The 20,095-nt window shown below is 41.3% G+C and overlaps 1 protein-coding gene across 1 annotated transcript in view; it reads left to right on the forward strand.

Moving 5' to 3' along the window:
• The window catches only part of LOC133646019 (transmembrane protein 62-like), a 45,883-nt gene extending 35,123 nt beyond the window's left edge, over positions 1–10,760 (forward strand). Inside the window, 2 exon segments of the mRNA XM_062040964.1 lie at positions 7,019–7,137; positions 10,219–10,760. Of these exon segments, the coding sequence (XP_061896948.1) occupies positions 7,019–7,137; positions 10,219–10,533 (434 nt within the window). The 3' untranslated portion in view covers positions 10,534–10,760.
• The last annotated feature ends 9,335 nt before the right edge of the window (positions 10,761–20,095 follow it).

The raw sequence follows: 20,095 nt of genomic DNA on the forward strand, positions 1-20,095 counted from the left end.
GCGTGGGGCGTGGTGATTGACTCATGTGTTACCTAGGAGGTGTTTCCTTCTGTGACGGCATGCTGATACAATTTCGCTGCGCTTGTTGAGGGATGACAACTCTGGGCGGTATATGATAAACAGTTTCTCTTTTAAGCATAGGTTGCATCTTTTGTTACCACTGTTGTAAGGTGTGCTGGATGCAAGAATTTGCCATGTTATTGAGTATTCAACATTATTGTCTTTGAGATTCCAAATGTGTTTGCTGAGTTCTGTAGTGTTCCGCAGGCTTTTGCATCTGAAAGAAGCCTTGTGATTGTTCCATCTGGTTTTGAATTCTCCCTCAGTTAATCCTACGTATGTGTCGGATGTGTTAATGTCCTTGCGTATTACCTTTGCTTGGTAAACAACTGATGATTGTAAGCACCCCCCGTTGAGAGGGCAATCAGGTTTCTTGCGGCAGTTGCAGTTTTTGTCGGTTTTGGAGTCGTTCTGCCTGGTGGTGGGCGGCTCCTTTTCAATTGCTTTATTGTGGTTTGAAATTATTTGCTGCATGTTGTTCATGCAGCTGTAGCTCAATTTAATGTTGTTCTTGTTGAATACTTTTCTTAGGGTGTTGCCTTTGGGGAAGTGTTTGTCGATCAGGGTGAGGAATTTGTGGCCAATATTAGTTGAGACGTTTTTGCTGTATGGGGGGTTGTACCAGATAATGTTGTTTCGTTTTCTGCTCCTTTTTGGTTGGTTTCCTGGCGTGGGTTCGTAGGTGAGGGTGAAGTTGTATCCGCATTCATCAAGTGCTTTTTGGTACGGGGGGGTTGCTTTGTCGAATTCAGCTTTGCTAGATGACAGCATCGATAGTCTTTTATTAATTCCGGTAGGTATTCTTTTCGTGGTGGTGGGTGGGTGGTTGCTGTCATGGTGCACGTATTGGAGTGTTGTGTTGGGTTTCGTGAATGGTTGGTAGCTGTTATTCCTCAGGTTGAAAGTGACGTCGAGGAAGTTGACGGTTTGCTTGTTGGCTTCAATTGTGATCCGTAGACCGTTCTCTTTGAAGATTTGGCATATACGCTTCTTGGTATTCTCGCTGCTCCTTGGCGAGGCGCGACACACTGCCAGTCCGTCATCACGGTAAATACCAAGGTTCAGGTTGAGGCTAGCGAGCTGGGAGAGGAGGAAACTCCCAACAAGTTCGCACGTTTCTGCTCCGTCGAAACTCCCCATAGTGACGTCGAATGTTGAATTGTTCTTTTTTTGCCATGGTGTACCGTTGCGGAAGAGAATGGAGTTCTTTGCGTGGATGATGATGTTTCTTTCGTTGCCTGTGATTGAGTCGTAGTCCGAGGCAAAGTCTAGTGCTTTGGTCAGTAGGTCTTGCGTGATGGAAGGGTAAAATTCTTCGACATCGAAGGAGATGAAGTTGTGCTGTTGTTTGTCTTGGATGTTGCTGAACCATTTGATTACTGCTGCTGTATTTCTCCATTGGTTGAGTGGTGTTTTGTCTGTAATTTTTGTGTTGATTCTGTCCAGGATTGTTTTGCTGATTTTTCCTATTTCGGATTTAGTTGGGTTTATTAGTCGGCATGATGGGTTATTTGCGAAGTTGGGTTTGTGGTCCTTCAATGTGATGAAGGCTTCCTTGTTGGCTGTAGCGTCCACCCTGTCCTCGATGTCCAGTTCAGCCGCGATCCGTTTGTTTTCCAGGTGGATGTTCTGTAAAGTGTTGGGTTGTGCTTTTTTGTATGATTTGGTGATGCTTCTGTCCAGTAAAGTGTTATGTTCTTGTATGTTCATTCTGTAGAAATTTGTGGTTTTGTCGGCAGATATGATGAGGTTGCTTACTTTCTTGATGCGCTCCGTGTCATTTTTCAGCTTGGTGAGGAGTGGGTTGCGAACTGGCTTGAATTTGACTGATTGTATCATTTTGAGCATGTCGTTCTCAAAATCCTTTAGTTCCTCAACTGTGGGTGGGTTCTTGGTGGATTTAAATCCGTAAGTTTTCTTTTGTGTTCCTTTTGTTTCCGGGTGGAGGAAAAAGTGTGCTTTCCACCGCATCCTTCTCAGGAAGTGTTCCGTCTTCTCTATGAGCCTTAGCTTGTAGTCATTCTGCGCGGGTATGGGAATGTTCTTCGTGGAGTAGTCGATGTTGAATTTTTCCATTTCTGATCGTCGTACAGTGCTCAACAAAAGTGAATTTGGAGCGGAATATATGTCTTAATAAGATTATCCAAAAAATAGTGCTCGATACCGTGGTAGAGCGTAATATGTATGTGTGGGAAAAAATCACAAGACTATTTCATCTCTACAGGCCTGTTTCATGAGGGATTTCCTCAATCCTCAGGAGATTTTAATGGAAGCATTCACATACCATGGTTTATATAGGGCACAGAGTGGGTGGGTACAGGCAGGCGTGGGGGCGTGGTGATTGACTCATGTGTTACCTAGGAGGTGTTTCCTTCTGTGACGGCATGCTGATACAATTTCGCTGCGCTTGTTGAGGGATGACAACTCTGGGCGGTATATGATAAACAGTTTCTCTTTTAAGCATAGGTTGCATCTTTTGTTACCACTGTTGTAAGGTGTGCTGGATGCAAGAATTTGCCATGTTATTGAGTATTCAACATTATTGTCTTTGAGATTCCAAATGTGTTTGCTGAGTTCTGTAGTGTTCCGCAGGCTTTTGCATCTGAAAGAAGCCTTGTGATTGGGTGGACGCTACAGCCAACAAGGAAGCCTTCATCACATTGAAGGACCACAAACCCAACTTCGCAAATAACCCATCATGCCGACTAATAAACCCAACTAAATCCGAAATAGGAAAAATCAGCAAAACAATCCTGGACAGAATCAACACAAAAATTACAGACAAAACACCACTCAACCAATGGAGAAATACAGCAGCAGTAATCAAATGGTTCAGCAACATCCAAGACAAACAACAGCACAACTTCATCTCCTTCGATGTCGAAGAATTTTACCCTTCCATCACGCAAGACCTACTGACCAAAGCACTAGACTTTGCCTCGGACTACGACTCAATCACAGGCAACGAAAGAAACATCATCATCCACGCAAAGAACTCCATTCTCTTCCGCAACGGTACACCATGGCAAAAAAAGAACAATTCAACATTCGACGTCACTATGGGGAGTTTCGACGGAGCAGAAACGTGCGAACTTGTTGGGAGTTTCCTCCTCTCCCAGCTCGCTAGCCTCAACCTGAACCTTGGTATTTACCGTGATGACGGACTGGCAGTGTGTCGCGCCTCGCCAAGGAGCAGCGAGAATACCAAGAAGCGTATATGCCAAATCTTCAAAGAGAACGGTCTACGGATCACAATTGAAGCCAACAAGCAAACCGTCAACTTCCTCGACGTCACTTTCAACCTGAGGAATAACAGCTACCAACCATTCACGAAACCCAACACAACACTCCAATACGTGCACCATGACAGCAACCACCCACCCACCACCACGAAAAGAATACCTACCGGAATTAATAAAAGACTATCGATGCTGTCATCTAGCAAAGCTGAATTCGACAAAGCAACCCCCCCGTACCAAAAAGCACTTGATGAATGCGGATACAACTTCACCCTCACCTACGAACCCACGCCAGGAAACCAACCAAAAAGGAGCAGAAAACGAAACAACATTATCTGGTACAACCCCCCATACAGCAAAAACGTCTCAACTAATATTGGCCACAAATTCCTCACCCTGATCGACAAACACTTCCCCAAAGGCAACACCCTAAGAAAAGTATTCAACAAGAACAACATTAAATTGAGCTACAGCTGCATGAACAACATGCAGCAAATAATTTCAAACCACAATAAAGCAATTGAAAAGGAGCCGCCCACCACCAGGCAGAACGACTCCAAAACCGACAAAAACTGCAACTGCCGCAAGAAACCTGATTGCCCTCTCAACGGGGGGTGCTTACAATCATCAGTTGTTTACCAAGCAAAGGTAATACGCAAGGACATTAACACATCCGACACATACGTAGGATTAACTGAGGGAGAATTCAAAACCAGATGGAACAATCACAAGGCTTCTTTCAGATGCAAAAGCCTGCGGAACACTACAGAACTCAGCAAACACATTTGGAATCTCAAAGACAATAATGTTGAATACTCAATAACATGGCAAATTCTTGCATCCAGCACACCTTACAACAGTGGTAACAAAAGATGCAACCTATGCTTAAAAGAGAAACTGTTTATCATATACCGCCCAGAGTTGTCATCCCTCAACAAGCGCAGCGAAATTGTATCAGCATGCCGTCACAGAAGGAAACACCTCCTAGGTAACACATGAGTCAATCACCACGCCCCCACGCCTGCCTGTACCCACCCACTCTGTGCCCTATATAAACCATGGTATGTGAATGCTTCCATTAAAATCTCCTGAGGATTGAGGAAATCCCTCATGAAACAGGCCTGTAGAGATGAAATAGTCTTGTGATTTTTTCCCACACATACATATTACGCTCTACCACGGTATCGAGCACTATTTTTTGGATAATCTAATTAAGACATATATTCCGCTCCAAATTCACTTTTGTTGAGCACTGTACGACGATCAGAAATGGAAAAATTCAACATCGACTACTCCACGAAGAACATTCCCATACCCGCGCAGAATGACTACAAGCTAAGGCTCATAGAGAAGACGGAACACTTCCTGAGAAGGATGCGGTGGAAAGCACACTTTTTCCTCCACCCGGAAACAAAAGGAACACAAAAGAAAACTTACGGATTTAAATCCACCAAGAACCCACCCACAGTTGAGGAACTAAAGGATTTTGAGAACGACATGCTCAAAATGATACAATCAGTCAAATTCAAGCCAGTTCGCAACCCACTCCTCACCAAGCTGAAAAATGACACGGAGCGCATCAAGAAAGTAAGCAACCTCATCATATCTGCCGACAAAACCACAAATTTCTACAGAATGAACATACAAGAACATAACACTTTACTGGACAGAAGCATCACCAAATCATACAAAAAAGCACAACCCAACACTTTACAGAACATCCACCTGGAAAACAAACGGATCGCGGCTGAACTGGACATCGAGGACAGGGTGGACGCTACAGCCAACAAGGAAGCCTTCATCACATTGAAGGACCACAAACCCAACTTCGCAAATAACCCATCATGCCGACTAATAAACCCAACTAAATCCGAAATAGGAAAAATCAGCAAAACAATCCTGGACAGAATCAACACAAAAATTACAGACAAAACACCACTCAACCAATGGAGAAATACAGCAGCAGTAATCAAATGGTTCAGCAACATCCAAGACAAACAACAGCACAACTTCATCTCCTTCGATGTCGAAGAATTTTACCCTTCCATCACGCAAGACCTACTGACCAAAGCACTAGACTTTGCCTCGGACTACGACTCAATCACAGGCAACGAAAGAAACATCATCATCCACGCAAAGAACTCCATTCTCTTCCGCAACGGTACACCATGGCAAAAAAAGAACAATTCAACATTCGACGTCACTATGGGGAGTTTCGACGGAGCAGAAACGTGCGAACTTGTTGGGAGTTTCCTCCTCTCCCAGCTCGCTAGCCTCAACCTGAACCTTGGTATTTACCGTGATGACGGACTGGCAGTGTGTCGCGCCTCGCCAAGGAGCAGCGAGAATACCAAGAAGCGTATATGCCAAATCTTCAAAGAGAACGGTCTACGGATCACAATTGAAGCCAACAAGCAAACCGTCAACTTCCTCGACGTCACTTTCAACCTGAGGAATAACAGCTACCAACCATTCACGAAACCCAACACAACACTCCAATACGTGCACCATGACAGCAACCACCCACCCACCACCACGAAAAGAATACCTACCGGAATTAATAAAAGACTATCGATGCTGTCATCTAGCAAAGCTGAATTCGACAAAGCAACCCCCCCGTACCAAAAAGCACTTGATGAATGCGGATACAACTTCACCCTCACCTACGAACCCACGCCAGGAAACCAACCAAAAAGGAGCAGAAAACGAAACAACATTATCTGGTACAACCCCCCATACAGCAAAAACGTCTCAACTAATATTGGCCACAAATTCCTCACCCTGATCGACAAACACTTCCCCAAAGGCAACACCCTAAGAAAAGTATTCAACAAGAACAACATTAAATTGAGCTACAGCTGCATGAACAACATGCAGCAAATAATTTCAAACCACAATAAAGCAATTGAAAAGGAGCCGCCCACCACCAGGCAGAACGACTCCAAAACCGACAAAAACTGCAACTGCCGCAAGAAACCTGATTGCCCTCTCAACGGGGGGTGCTTACAATCATCAGTTGTTTACCAAGCAAAGGTAATACGCAAGGACATTAACACATCCGACACATACGTAGGATTAACTGAGGGAGAATTCAAAACCAGATGGAACAATCACAAGGCTTCTTTCAGATGCAAAAGCCTGCGGAACACTACAGAACTCAGCAAACACATTTGGAATCTCAAAGACAATAATGTTGAATACTCAATAACATGGCAAATTCTTGCATCCAGCACACCTTACAACAGTGGTAACAAAAGATGCAACCTATGCTTAAAAGAGAAACTGTTTATCATATACCGCCCAGAGTTGTCATCCCTCAACAAGCGCAGCGAAATTGTATCAGCATGCCGTCACAGAAGGAAACACCTCCTAGGTAACACATGAGTCAATCACCACGCCCCCACGCCTGCCTGTACCCACCCACTCTGTGCCCTATATAAACCATGGTATGTGAATGCTTCCATTAAAATCTCCTGAGGATTGAGGAAATCCCTCATGAAACAGGCCTGTAGAGATGAAATAGTCTTGTGATTTTTTCCCACACATACATATATATATATATATATATATATATATATATATATATATATATATATATATATATATATATAATTGCTTTATCGCCCAGCCCAATGTAAGATATTAAAAGTTTGTCCTATTAAAAAGCAAGTGGAAGTGTTTCCAAACTTACATGCTGGTCTTCATGTCCTCTTCTTCAGGGCCGTGGTTCATCGGCGAGCTGATCGACGGCCACAGCGGCGCCTGCTTCGCCTTCGGGATGTTCATCGACGGTCACTTCCTGGAGGGAAGCCTCACCTACGTCGTGGGAGTCGTTCAGGTGAGGCGCTCGCTCTTGTTTGCTCGGCGTGAAAATATTCCACTGATTCAGCGCTTGTGCAGGTGTGTGACGCCGCCACAGAAAGGGAGAGTCAGTGGAATCATTGACCAAGGACCTGAGGGTCGGGGTAGCCGCTTTACTCTTATTGTGACGAGACTGGCCTCCAAGGCACATCCTTTACTCTTATTGTGACGAGACTGGCCTCCAAGGCACATCCTTTACTCTTATTGTGAAGAGACTGGCCTCCAAGGCACATCCTTTACTCTTATTGTGAAGAGACTGGCCTCCAAGGCACATCCTTTACTCTTATTGTGAAGAGACTGGCCTCCAAGGCACATCCTTTACTCTTATTGTGAAGAGACTGGCCTCCAAGGCACATCCTTTACTCTTATTGTGAAGAGACTGGCCTCCAAGGCACATCCTTTACTCTTATTGTGAAGAGACTGGCCTCCAAGGCACATCCTTTACTCTTATTGTGAAGAGACTGGCCTCCAAGGCACATCCTTTACTCTTATTGTGAAGAGACTGGCCTCCAAGGCACATCCTTTACTCTTATTGTGAAGAGACTGGCCTCCAAGGCACATCCTTTACTCTTATTGTGAAGAGACTGGCCTCCAAGGCACATCCTTTACTCTTATTGTGAAGAGACTGGCCTCCAAGGCACATCCTTTAATCGCCTTTCAAGACAAAAAGGGAATGTGATACTCAGCTGCAACCAGCAGAGGTGCTGTGGAGTCACCGGGTTTGTCCAATGAAGGACAACATGACGTCAGTATTTGGACAGCATCATTTGCCAAATGTAAAACCGGCATAGAAATAGGAGTTCAGGACATTCAGAGAGAGAATAGATTGTCCATCCAATTGAAAACTATTTCACACAATTGTACACGTATGTGACAGTAGGCAATGTTAAAATATTATTCAGGAAAAATACGTTGTAGAAGTTAATAATGAAAAGGAGTAGGAAGAAGCAGAGCTCACTTAATCTTGCCTTGTCTCCATTTCTCAGCAGTTACTCATCATTTGTTCACTTCCTGTGTTTACCAGCTTTTTAAGAGTGAAAATATGAATATGTGGAAGAGTTTACAGATGGCTTTTTCAGTCATAAAGTTATATTTAGGAAACAAGTAAAGGGTGTGTCATAAATAGAACGCGTATGAAAGACTGAAATGTAAACTTTGTTTAATAAATATACTTGACATGATGCCGTATAATAAGCATGTAAATACAGGTCATGTTCGATACAACGCAGTCCGATATCAAGCCAACTTTCACCTGGTTTTTTTTCTCCCGCCATTCAACCGTGTTGTTTTTCAGCAAATTATGGACTATCGATACCTGTATCGACCTACTGGTGGATAGTGCACACCCCATTCTTTGACGTGTGAGAGCATCCATCACTCACGTCACGTCGGGGGCTTTCCACCAAACACAGCGATGTAATGTAGATGCAACAAATGTTTGTTTACTTTCAAGTAGGGTTGTACGGTATACCGGTACTAGTGTAGTATCGTGGTACTAATGAATCAAAAACGGTACTATACTCTGTTTGAAAAGTAGCGGTTCGCCATATTTTTTTTTTTTTACAGGCATGACCGCGAGTCGTCGTCACGTCGTGAGTGACATTGCTGGTTTTACGAGCAGGGGAGCATGTTCGGCAGCGCACACACACAGAGTACTTACAAGCAGACACAGTGTGTAGACAGAAAAGGGAGAACGGACGCATTTTGGTGTAAATGGTAAAGATAAAGGTGAAGCGATAACACTAGAGATGTCCGATAATATCGGCCTGCCGATATTATCGGCCGATACATGCGTTAAAATGTAATATCGGAAATTATCTGTATCGTTTTTTTTATTATCAGTATCAATTTTTAAAAATTTTTTATTTATTTATTTATTTAAAAAATTAAATCTACATAAAAAACACAAGATACACTTACAATTAGTGCACCAACCCAAAAAACCTCCCTCCTCCATTTACACTCATTCACACAAAAGGGTTGTTTCTTTCTGTTATTAATATTCTGGTTCCTACATTATATATCAATATATATCAATACAGTCTGCAAGGGATACAGTCCGTAAGCACACATGATTGTGCGTGCTGCTGCTCCACTAATAATACTAACCTTTAACAGTTAATTTTACAAATTTTCATTAATTACTAGTTTCTATGTAACTGTTTTTATATTGTTTTACTTTCTTTTTTATTCAAGAAAATGTTTTTAATTTATTTATCTTATTTTATTTGATTCATTTTTTTAAAAAGTACCTTATCTTCACCATACCTGGTTGTCCAAATTAGACATAATAATGTGTTAATTCCACGACTGTATATATCGGTTGATATCGGTGTCGGTTGATATCGGTATCGGTAATTAAAGAGTTAGACAATATCGGACTATCGGATATCGGCAAAAAGCCATTATCGGACATCCCTAAAAATAAGCAGATATTAACAGTAAATGAACAAGTGGATTAATAATATTTTTTTTACAGCTTGTCCTTTATAATGTGTACAAAATAATAGGTGTATAAATGACACAATATGTTACTGCAGACTAATTAGGAGTCTTTGTTTGTTTATTTACTACTAAAAGACAAGTTGTCTATTATGTTCACTATTTTATTTAAGGACTAAATTGCAATAATAAACATATGTTTCATGTACACTAAGTTGTTTTGCTCAAATAAAGCCAATAATGCCATTTTTATTTAAAAAAGTATCGAAATACATTTTGGTACCGGTACTAAAATATTGGTATCAAGACAATTTTACTTTCAAGATGGTGCTTTGCTGGGCTTTTTTTCTTTGGCCTGTCTGCATCAACAAGGAAATTGTTGTTGTTGTTTCTGAAGCGGGTCATTGACGCGTGTCCCCTTTGGAAAAAACTGCATTTGTACAACTGTGACGAGACAGGATGATATCGTCTGAACAATGGAGCGCAGAGAAGGATTCAAACAATTTAAAGACAGAATCACGCTCAACAAGATGGCAACTCACAAACCTAAACTACTCCGCTTGCCAAGTCTGAAGCAAAAATTCAAATGATTTGTTTTCCCTTTCCTGTCCTCTAGCTGCTCTTCTTCAACATGCCGCTCACCTTCTACCTGTGCTGGACCCTCCACCACCGTTGCCGCGGCAACACCTTCTGCTCCATGCTGCTGCGGCCGGGCTGCCGCTGGCGGAGCGCAGGTGTGCACCTGCTCATGCTGCTGCTGCTCACCTGGCAGGCCCACTCCTGCTACTTCCTGCTGGAGACCTACGGCCCCGTGGCCTTCTTCCTGTCGCCGGTGCGCATGTGGGCGCTCGGAATGGGCGTGCTGCTGGTCTACCGCGCCTGGACATGCCCCGCCCCTTTCCTGGGCAGCAAGAGCATGCCGCTGTCTTGACAGTAAGCCACACACACACTTTCTCTCTCCCGCCATGTTTTATACAGCGCATGTTCAGTGTAATGCTGCAGTGAGCACACGTGTACACCAGGGGTGTCCAAACCTTTTCCACACTGAAAAATCCATGCACGCGGTGGCCATTTTGTTATTTTTCATTTTCCAAACCAATACAATTATCGTTTTTTTTGTTGTTTTTTTACCTTTAGGGCTCCCCTGAAGTTTGGTGCCGGGAAGAGTCTGTCATAAAAATGTTCAAAATAAGTCATATATTATTTTTTCCAACGCTTTAATCTGTAGATCAACTTCAGGTCTGTCCATCTAAAAAAAAATAGAGTGGAAGATTTTACATGTAAACAAACTGTTGCGTCACAGTGCTCACTATGGTGAGTTCAAGAACCGCCGAAATTAGTAGGACAAAACGATGTTTACCAAATACTGTCATACTCACGGGGAAGCGGGGAAGAAAAAGGCAAAATCAGCCGAAAATTTCAAAAATGCCGAAAATGATATCCCATAAGTCCCGGGAAGAGCCAAAATGACCAAAATGTCAAAAAGGATGACGCACAGGGAAGCCGGGAAGAAAAAGGAAAAAAGAAGCCAAAAGGCAGAAAATGGTCAAAAATCCCTCCTGGGACTGAGTTCCACAAGCCCTGGGAGAGCAAAAATGTCAAACCGCTCAAAAAATCATTTTGTACTTGGAAAAAAAAAATCAGCCTTTCTCTGTCATTTTTCCAAGTACAAAAAGGAGAGAGACTAAACATCTTACCTACTTCCATTTTCTATTTAGAAAAAAAATCAGCCTTTCTCTGAAAGGCATTTTGTTATTTTTCATTTTCCAAACCAATACAATACAATATATTGTTTTTTTGGGGTTTTTTTACCTTTAGGGCTCCCCTGTCATTTTTCCAAGTACAAAAAGGAGAGAGGCTAATAAACATCTTACCTACTTCCATTTTCTACTTAGAAATTTTTATTTTTTTTTACCTTTAGGGCTCCCCTGAAGTTGGTGCCAGGAAGAGTCTGTCATAAAAATGTTCAAAATAAGTCATATATAATTTTTGTCAAACGCTTTAATCTCTAGATCAACTTCAGGTCTGTCCATCTAAAAAAAAAATACAGTGGAAGATTTTACATGTAAACAAACTGTTGCGTCACAGTGCACACTATGGTGAGTTCAAGAACCGCCAAAATTAGTAGGACAAAACGATGGTCACCAAATACTGTCATACTCACAGGGAAGCGGGGAAGAAAAAGGCAAAAACTGCCGAAAATGTGAAAAATGCCGAAAATGATCAAATATCCCATGAGCCAAAATGACCAAAATGTCAAAAAGGATGACGCACAGGGAAGCCGGGAAGTAAAAGGAAAAAAGAAGCCAAAAGGCCGAAAATGGTCAAAAATCCCGCCTGGGACTGAGTTCCACAAGCCCTGGGAGAGCAAAAATGTCAAACCGGTCAAAAAATAATTTTGTACTTGGAAAAAAATAAATCAGCCTTTCTCTGTCATTTTTCCAAGTACAAAAAGGAGAGAGACTAAACATCTTACCTACTTCCATTTTCTATTTAGAAAAAAAATCAGCCTTTCTCTGAAAGGCATTTTGTTATTTTTCATTTTCCAAACCAATACAATATATTGTTTTTTGGGGGGTTTTTTACCTTTAGGGCTCCCCTGTCATTTTTCCAAGTACAAAAAGGAGAGAGGCTAATAAACATCTTACCTACTTCCATTTTCTACTTAGAAATTTTTATTTTTTTTACCTTTAGGGCTCCCCTGAAGTTGGTGCCAGGAAGAGTCTGTCATAAAAATGTTCAAAATAAGTCATATATTATTTTTTTCAAACGCTTTAATCTCTAGATCAACTTCAGGTCTGTCCATCTAAAAAAAATACAGTGGAAGATTTTACATGTAAACAAACTGTTGCGTCACAGTGCACACTATGGTGAGTTCAAGAACCGCCAAAATTAGTAGGACAAAACGATGGTCACCAAATACTGTCATACTCACAGGGAAGCGGGGAAGAAAAAGGCAAAAACTGCCGAAAATGTGAAAAATGCCGAAAATGATCAAATATCCCATGAGCCAAAATGACCAAAATGTCAAAAAGGATGACGCACAGGGAAGCCGGGAAGTAAAAGGAAAAAAGAAGCCAAAAGGCTGAAAATGGTCAAAAATCCCTCCTGGGACTAAGTTCCACAAGCCCTGGGAGAGCAAAAATGTCAAACCGGTCAAAAAATCATTTTGTACTTGGAAAAAAAAAAATCAGCCTTTTTCTGTAATTTTTCCAAGTACAAAAAGGAGCGAGGCTAATAAACATCTTACCTACTTCGAGTAATAAAGAAAAAACTGCATGGCACTTTGAGTCAACATTGTTACATTTTCCACTTTTTTATCTTTCTTCGTCGTAGTGTTTTAAGAACGGGCCAATAAAAAATAAGCTGCAAATGTCCCCTGGGGGCCACACGTTGAACACCCCTGGTGCACACGCATTAAAAACCAACCGTTGTCTTGTTTACATGAGCTTTAGCGCTTTCTCCCCTCCAAGTGTTGCCTTGGCCCGCCGCCACCACCGCCGCCGCCACCACCACCTCGCCCGCCACTGCCAAAGGACGCGTGCAAGAAGCCCTGCTAGTGACAGCTGGACGTGCCAACAATCAATAAGAAGCTGGTTTACACTCTTCTCTCGCCTAACAATCACGCATCATATCCTCCCTCTCACGTGACCACGGCCAGACAGGATTCTCAGGAAGTCTCTGTAGGACATTTTTATACTCCACAGTAGCTCCACTAAGAAAGCGGGAATATAAAGTAGAACGTGCGGTGGCTTGCAGAAAACAACAAAAGGTGAATGTGTTTTAGCTGTGAAATGAACCTCGATGCTGTTGTTTTTTTTAATTTATGATGATCATTTAGTGTGATTCCACTCTTTATGCACTGGGGGGGGGGGGGGTAAAGTATTCTAACATTGTGCAAAGTACTTCTAGTGGCCAAACTGTCTTTTCATACAATCATGTCTTTTTCATCCCAAACATAGCTTATAAGAAGGAAATATGTGTGAAGTTGCACCTCCATCAAGGACACTATTACAAATAACAAAACATGTACGTTTGTTACATTTTCTCACTTTTGTCAAAATCTCCCCAAACGTAGCCAACTTGTTTGTGCTACAATTTTTTACTCTATTAGGTTTTTTTTTATGTTATTAAGTAGAGATGTCCGATAATATCGGCCGGCCGATAAATGCTTTAAAATGTAATATCGGAAATTATCGGTATCGGTTTTTTTTATTATCGGGATCAGTATCGTTTTTTTTTTTTTTTTTTATTTTTTTATTTTAATTTTTTTTATTAAATCAACATAAAAACACAAGATACACTTACAATTAGTGCACCAACCCAAAAAACCTCCCTCCTCCATTTACACTCATTCACACAAAAGGGTTGTTTCTTTCTGTTATTAATATTCTGGTTCCTACATTATATATCAATATATATCAATACAGTCTGCAAGGGATACAGTCCGTAAGCACACATGATTGTGCGTGCTGCTGCTCCACTAATAGTACTAACCTTTAACAGTTAATTTTACTCATTTTCATTCATTACTAGTTTCTATGTAACTGATTTTATATTGTTTTACTTTCTTTTTTATTCAAGAAAATGTTTTTAATTTATTTATCTTATTTTATTTTATTCATTTAAAAAAAAAAGGACCTTATCTTCACCATACCTGGTTGTCCAAATTAGGCATAATAATGTGTTAATTCCACAACTGTATATATCAGTATCGGTATCGGTTGATATCGGTATCGGTTGATATCGGTATCGGTAATTAAAGAGTTGGACAATATCGGAATATCGGATATCGGCAAAAAGCCATTATCGGACATCCCTATTATTAACATGTTATTATTCATAACCAGCCCAGACACCCGGTCAACATTCCCCCAAACTTGTCTAAACATTTGTGCTACGATTTCGGATTTGTCTAACTATTATCGTTTGTATGCAATACTAACAGGTTACTTCAGGGGGCGGCAACCCAAAATGTTGAAAGAACCATATTGGACCACAAATACAAAAAAGTAGGGATGTCCGATAATATCGGTAGGCCGATATCATCGGCCGATAAATGCGTTCAAATGAAATTATCGGTATCGGTTTTTTAATTATCTGTATCGTTTTTTTTTTTTTTTTTTTTTTTTTTTTTAATTAAATCAACATAAAAAACACAAGATACACTTACAATTAATGCACCAACCCAAAAAACCTCCCTCCCCCCATTTCTTTCTGTTATTAATATTCTGGTTCCTACATTATATATCAATATATATCAATACAGTCTGCAAGGGATACAGTCCGTAAGCACACATGATTGTGCGTGCTGCTGCTCCACTAATAGTACTAACCTTTAACACTTCATTTTACTCATTTTCATTCATTACTAGTTTCTATGTAACTGATTTTATATTGTTTTACTTTCTTTTTTATTCAAGAAAATGTTTTTAATCTATTTATCTTATTTTATTTTATTAATTTAAAAAAAAAAGAACCTTATCTTCACCATACCTGGTTGTCCAAATTAGGCATAATAATGTGTTAATTCCACAACTGTATATATCAGTATCGGTATCGGTAATTAAAGAGTTGGACAATATCGGAATATCGGATATCGGCAAAAAGCCATTATCGGACATCCCTATTATTAACATGTTATTATTCATAACCAGCCCAGACACCCGGTCAACATTCCCCCAAACTTGTCTAAACATTTGTGCTACGATTTCGGATTTGTACCGGCGGGCCCGAAGGGCAGCGGCCGTGGCTGTGGACGAGGCTAAGCAGAGGGTGTGGGAGCAGTTCGGGGAATCCATGGAGAAGGACTATCGGGCGGCACCAAAGCTGTTCTGGAAGACCATACGGCACCTCAGGAGGGGGAAGCAGGGAACCATCCAAGCTGTGTACGGCAAGGATGGGACTTTGCTGACTTCAAGTGAGGAAGTCGTGGGGCGTTGGAAAGAGCACTTTGAGGAACTCCTGAACCCAAATACATCAGACACACCCTCCCTGATAGGAGCAGGGCCTGAGGATGATGGGGGATCGACGTTGATCTCTCGGAGTGAAGTCACTGAGGTAGTTAGACAACTCCACAGTGGCAAAGCTCCGGGGGTTGACGAGATCCGTCCAGAAATGCTGAAGGCTCTGGGTGTTGATGGGCTGTCTTGGTTGATACGCCTTTTCAACATTGCGTGGAAGTCTGGGACAGTGCCGAGGGAGTGGCAGACTGGGGTGGTGGTTCCCCTTTTCAAAAAGGGGGACCAGAGGGTGTGTGCTAATTACAGGGGTATCACACTACTCAGCCTCCCTGGGAAAGTTTACGCCAAGGTACTGGAAAGGAGGGTCCGGCCGATAGTCGAACCTCAGATTCAAGAGGAGCAATGTGGATTCCGTCCTGGTCGTGGAACAACTGACCAACTCTTTACGCTTGCGGGAATCCTGGAGAGGGCCTGGGAGTATGCCTATCCAGTCTACATGTGTTTTGTGGATTTGGAGAAGGCGTATGACCGCGTCCCTCGGGAGATCTTGTGGGAGGTGCTGAGGGAGTACGGAGTGAGGGGAACCCTGTTGAGGGCCATCCAATCTCTGTACAACCAAAGCGAGAGTTGTGTCCGGGTGCTTGGATGTAAGTCGGATCCGTTTCCAGTGGGGGTTGGTCTCCGCCAGGGCTGCGCTCTGTCACCTATCCTGTTTGTGATTTTCATGGACAGGATTTCTAGGCGGAGTCGTGGCCATGGCGGAGAGGGTATACGTCTCGGGGGGCTAAAGGTTGCGTCACTGCTGTTTGCAGATGATGTGGTCCTGATGGCACCTTCGGTTCGTGACCTTCAGCTCTCACTGGATCGGTTCGCAGCCGAGTGTTCAGCGGCTGGAATGAGGATCAGCATCTCCAAATCTGAGGCCATGGTTCTCAGCAGGAAACCGATGGTTTGTACAGTCCGGGTAGGGGACAGGACTCTGTCCCAGGTGGAGGAGTTTAAGTATCTCGGGGTCTTGTTCACGAGTGAGGGAAAGATGGAGAAGGAAATCAGCCGGAGAATCGGAGCAGCTGGGGCAGTATTGCAGTCTCTCTGCCGCACTGTTGTGACGAAACGGGAGCTGAGCCAGAAGGCAAAGCTCTCGGTCTACCGAGCTATCTACATTCCTACTCTCACCTATGGTCATGAAGTGTGGGTAATGACCGAAAGAATAAGATCGCGGATACAAGCGGCCGAAATGAGTTTCCTCAGAAGGGTGGCTGGCATCTCCCTTAGAGATAGGGTGAGAAGTGCAGTCACCCGAGAGAGACTCGGAGTAGAGCCGCTGCTCCTTCGCTTGGAAAGGAGCCAGCTTAGGTGGTTCGGGCATCTCGTGCGGATGCCTCACGAGCGTCTCCCTAGGGAGGTCCTCGTTGCACGTCCCACTGGGAGGAGGCCCCGCGGCAGACCAAGGACCAGATGGGGGGATTACATCTCCTCTCTGGCCTGGGAACGCTTCGGGATTCCCCAGGAGGAAGTCGCAAATGTTGCTCTGGAGAGGGAAGTCTGGGGGTCTTTGCTGGAGCTGCTGTCCCCGCGACCCGATTCCGGATAAGCGGTTGAAGATGGATGGATGGATGGATGGATTGTCATTTGTATGCAATACTAACAGGTTACTTCAGGGGGCGGCAACCCAAAATGTTGAAAGAACCATATTGGACCACAAATACAAAAAAGTAATCTGTATGGAGCTGCAAAAAATAAAAAATACTTATATAAGTGTTATAATGATGGCAACACATGATGTAAGGAGCTAATTAGCTATATTAGCCTACCGTATTTTTCGGAGTATAAGTCGCTCCGGAGTATAAGTCGCACCCCCGGCCAAACTATGAAAAAAACTGTGACTTATAGTCCGAAAAATACAGTACGTCTTTATCATCCCAAACATAGCTTTTAAGAAAAAAGCTTTTTTTTTTTTTTTTTAAATTAAAAAAAAAAATTTAATTTTTTTTTTTTATTATTTAATTTTTTTATTTTTTTTATTTTTTTTCTAGAAAAAAACAACATGAAAGAGTCTCACATGTCAAGGCAACTATTACAAATAACAAAACATTTATGTTTGTTATGTTAAGTTGTTCTAAAATACATTTTCTGACTATTGTCCAAATCTCCCCAAACATAGCCCACTTGTTTAAATGTTATTAACGTGTTATTATTCATAACCAGCCCACACACCCGGTCAACATTCCCCCAAACTTGTCCAAACATTTGTGCTACAATTTTAGATTTTTCTAACTCCGGAGCCGGCAACCCAAAATGTTGAAAGAGCCATATTGGACCAAAAATACAGAAAAGTAATCTGTATGGAGCTGCAAAATAATAAAAAGACTTATAGAAGTGTTATAATGATGGCAACACATGATGTAAGTAGCTAGATTAGCCTACTATCAAAATGACTGTGTCGCATTTCATTTGTTTCTGTGTTGATGTTGAAATATAATATTTATTCTACACATTTTTACAACATTGGAAAACATTAGTAAAACTTCCCAGAGGGTGAGATAACTCCTGGAAATGACCAAAGGTAAAGATGTGTGTGTCCAAGTTAAAGGAAGCAGCAGGCTGTCTTCTTTTAGTACATTTATTACAATCTTTGGCAAGCTAGGTAATGTTTGCTGTGGTCTGGAACAACTATCGGACATGCAGCCAATATTACATACAGATAATTTGTCATGAAACATGGAAAAGTAAACTAAATACACAGAGGACATAAGTAAAGGGAATCAAATATAGCCACAGACGAGGCATAATGACGCAATATGTACATACAGCTAGCCTGATTAGCATGTTAGCATTGATTAGCTTGCAGTCATGCACTGACCAAATAGGCCTGATTAGCACTCCAACAAGTCAACGACATCAACAAAGCTCATCTTTGTGCATTCATGCACAGCATAAAACGTTTGGTGAACAAAACGAGATAAAGGAGTGGAAGATTGTACATGTAAACAAACTGTTGCGTCACAGTCCACACTACGGTGAGTTCAAGAACCGCCGAAATTAGTAGGACAAAAGGATGTCGGCCAACAATTAAACTGGTAGTTCTAACAATTGGGAAGGTTTGTGTCATGTTTGTCCTCAAACATACAAAAAGAAACAAATTATTTCCCCTTTTTTTCCATTTTCAATCCTTTTTAAAAAATGCTCCAGGGAGCCACTAGGGCGGCACTAAAGAGTCGCATGAAAGGAGAAAAAAAAAAGGGTGTTCAGCATGGTTAGAAAAATAGTGACAGAGAATAGAAAGAGGATGGACAATTCAACCCTTAACAAAGTATTGTACTTTCAAATACAACAATGAGTAGATGAGTGTTGTGTGTATATGTGTAAATAAATGAACACTAAAATTCAAGTATTTCTTTTATATATATATATATATAATAAAATATATATATATATATATATATATATATATATATATATATATATATATATATATATATATATATATATGTGTGTGTGTATATATATATATATATATACATATACATATATACATATACATATACATATACATATATATATATATATATATATATATGAGTCGCATGCGGCTCGAGAGCCACGGGTTGCTGACACCCGAGTTAAGACAAAAAAATGTGCAACACGAGCGCTTAGGACTGGTTTGGGGACATTTTGACAATGTTATGAATAATAAAAATGTTAACATAAAAAGTGTTGCAGCACAAACAAATGGCACAAGTTTGGGGAGAGTTTGACACGACGCGCTGGTTATGAATAATAACTGATTCAACAACAAAAACTAATACTTAACAAAACAATAAGAAATTGCAGCACTAAGAAATGTGACAAGGTGGGGGCTTGTTATGAATAATAACAAACACTAATAGACAAAACATTTTTGCAGCACAGCTGACACGTTTGGGGAGATTATGGATAACAAGACAGTAAGAACATAAAAACTAACAATTAAACTATAATATTTGTAAAACAAACAAATGTGACAGTTCCAGAGAGATTCACACAATGGGTTATGGTATAATTACACATTAATAATATATATTATAGATTTTATTTGTAAAAAGCACTTTCCATTGAGCAATCAACCTCAAAGTGCATTAAAAAAAATAAAATAAAATAAAAAGATAATAAAATAAAAAATAGAACTAGCACGCATATATCTAATCTATTTTTAAGCCTTTTTTAAAAAAAAAGCATCTACAGTCTGTGGTGCCCTCAGGTGGTCAGGGAAGAGCGTTCCGCAGACTGGGAGCGGCGGAGCAGAACATTAACAAACACAATGGGGGTACGGTTTAATTACACGTAATTAATTAATGACAAATAATTTGACGAGTTTGGGGACGAGGTGACGGGGCTGGATGACATCACTTGTCAGGGAACATCTTCCAGAATGACTTCAAACTACAGATGTCCGATAATATCGGTCTGCCGATAAATGCGTTAAAATGTAATATCGGAAATTATCGGTATCGTTTTTTTTATTATCAGTATCGTTTTTTTTATTTTTTT

This window comes from Entelurus aequoreus, linkage group LG03 (genome assembly GCF_033978785.1).
Source record: "Entelurus aequoreus isolate RoL-2023_Sb linkage group LG03, RoL_Eaeq_v1.1, whole genome shotgun sequence".
Classification (NCBI taxonomy): Eukaryota; Metazoa; Chordata; class Actinopteri; order Syngnathiformes; family Syngnathidae; genus Entelurus; species Entelurus aequoreus.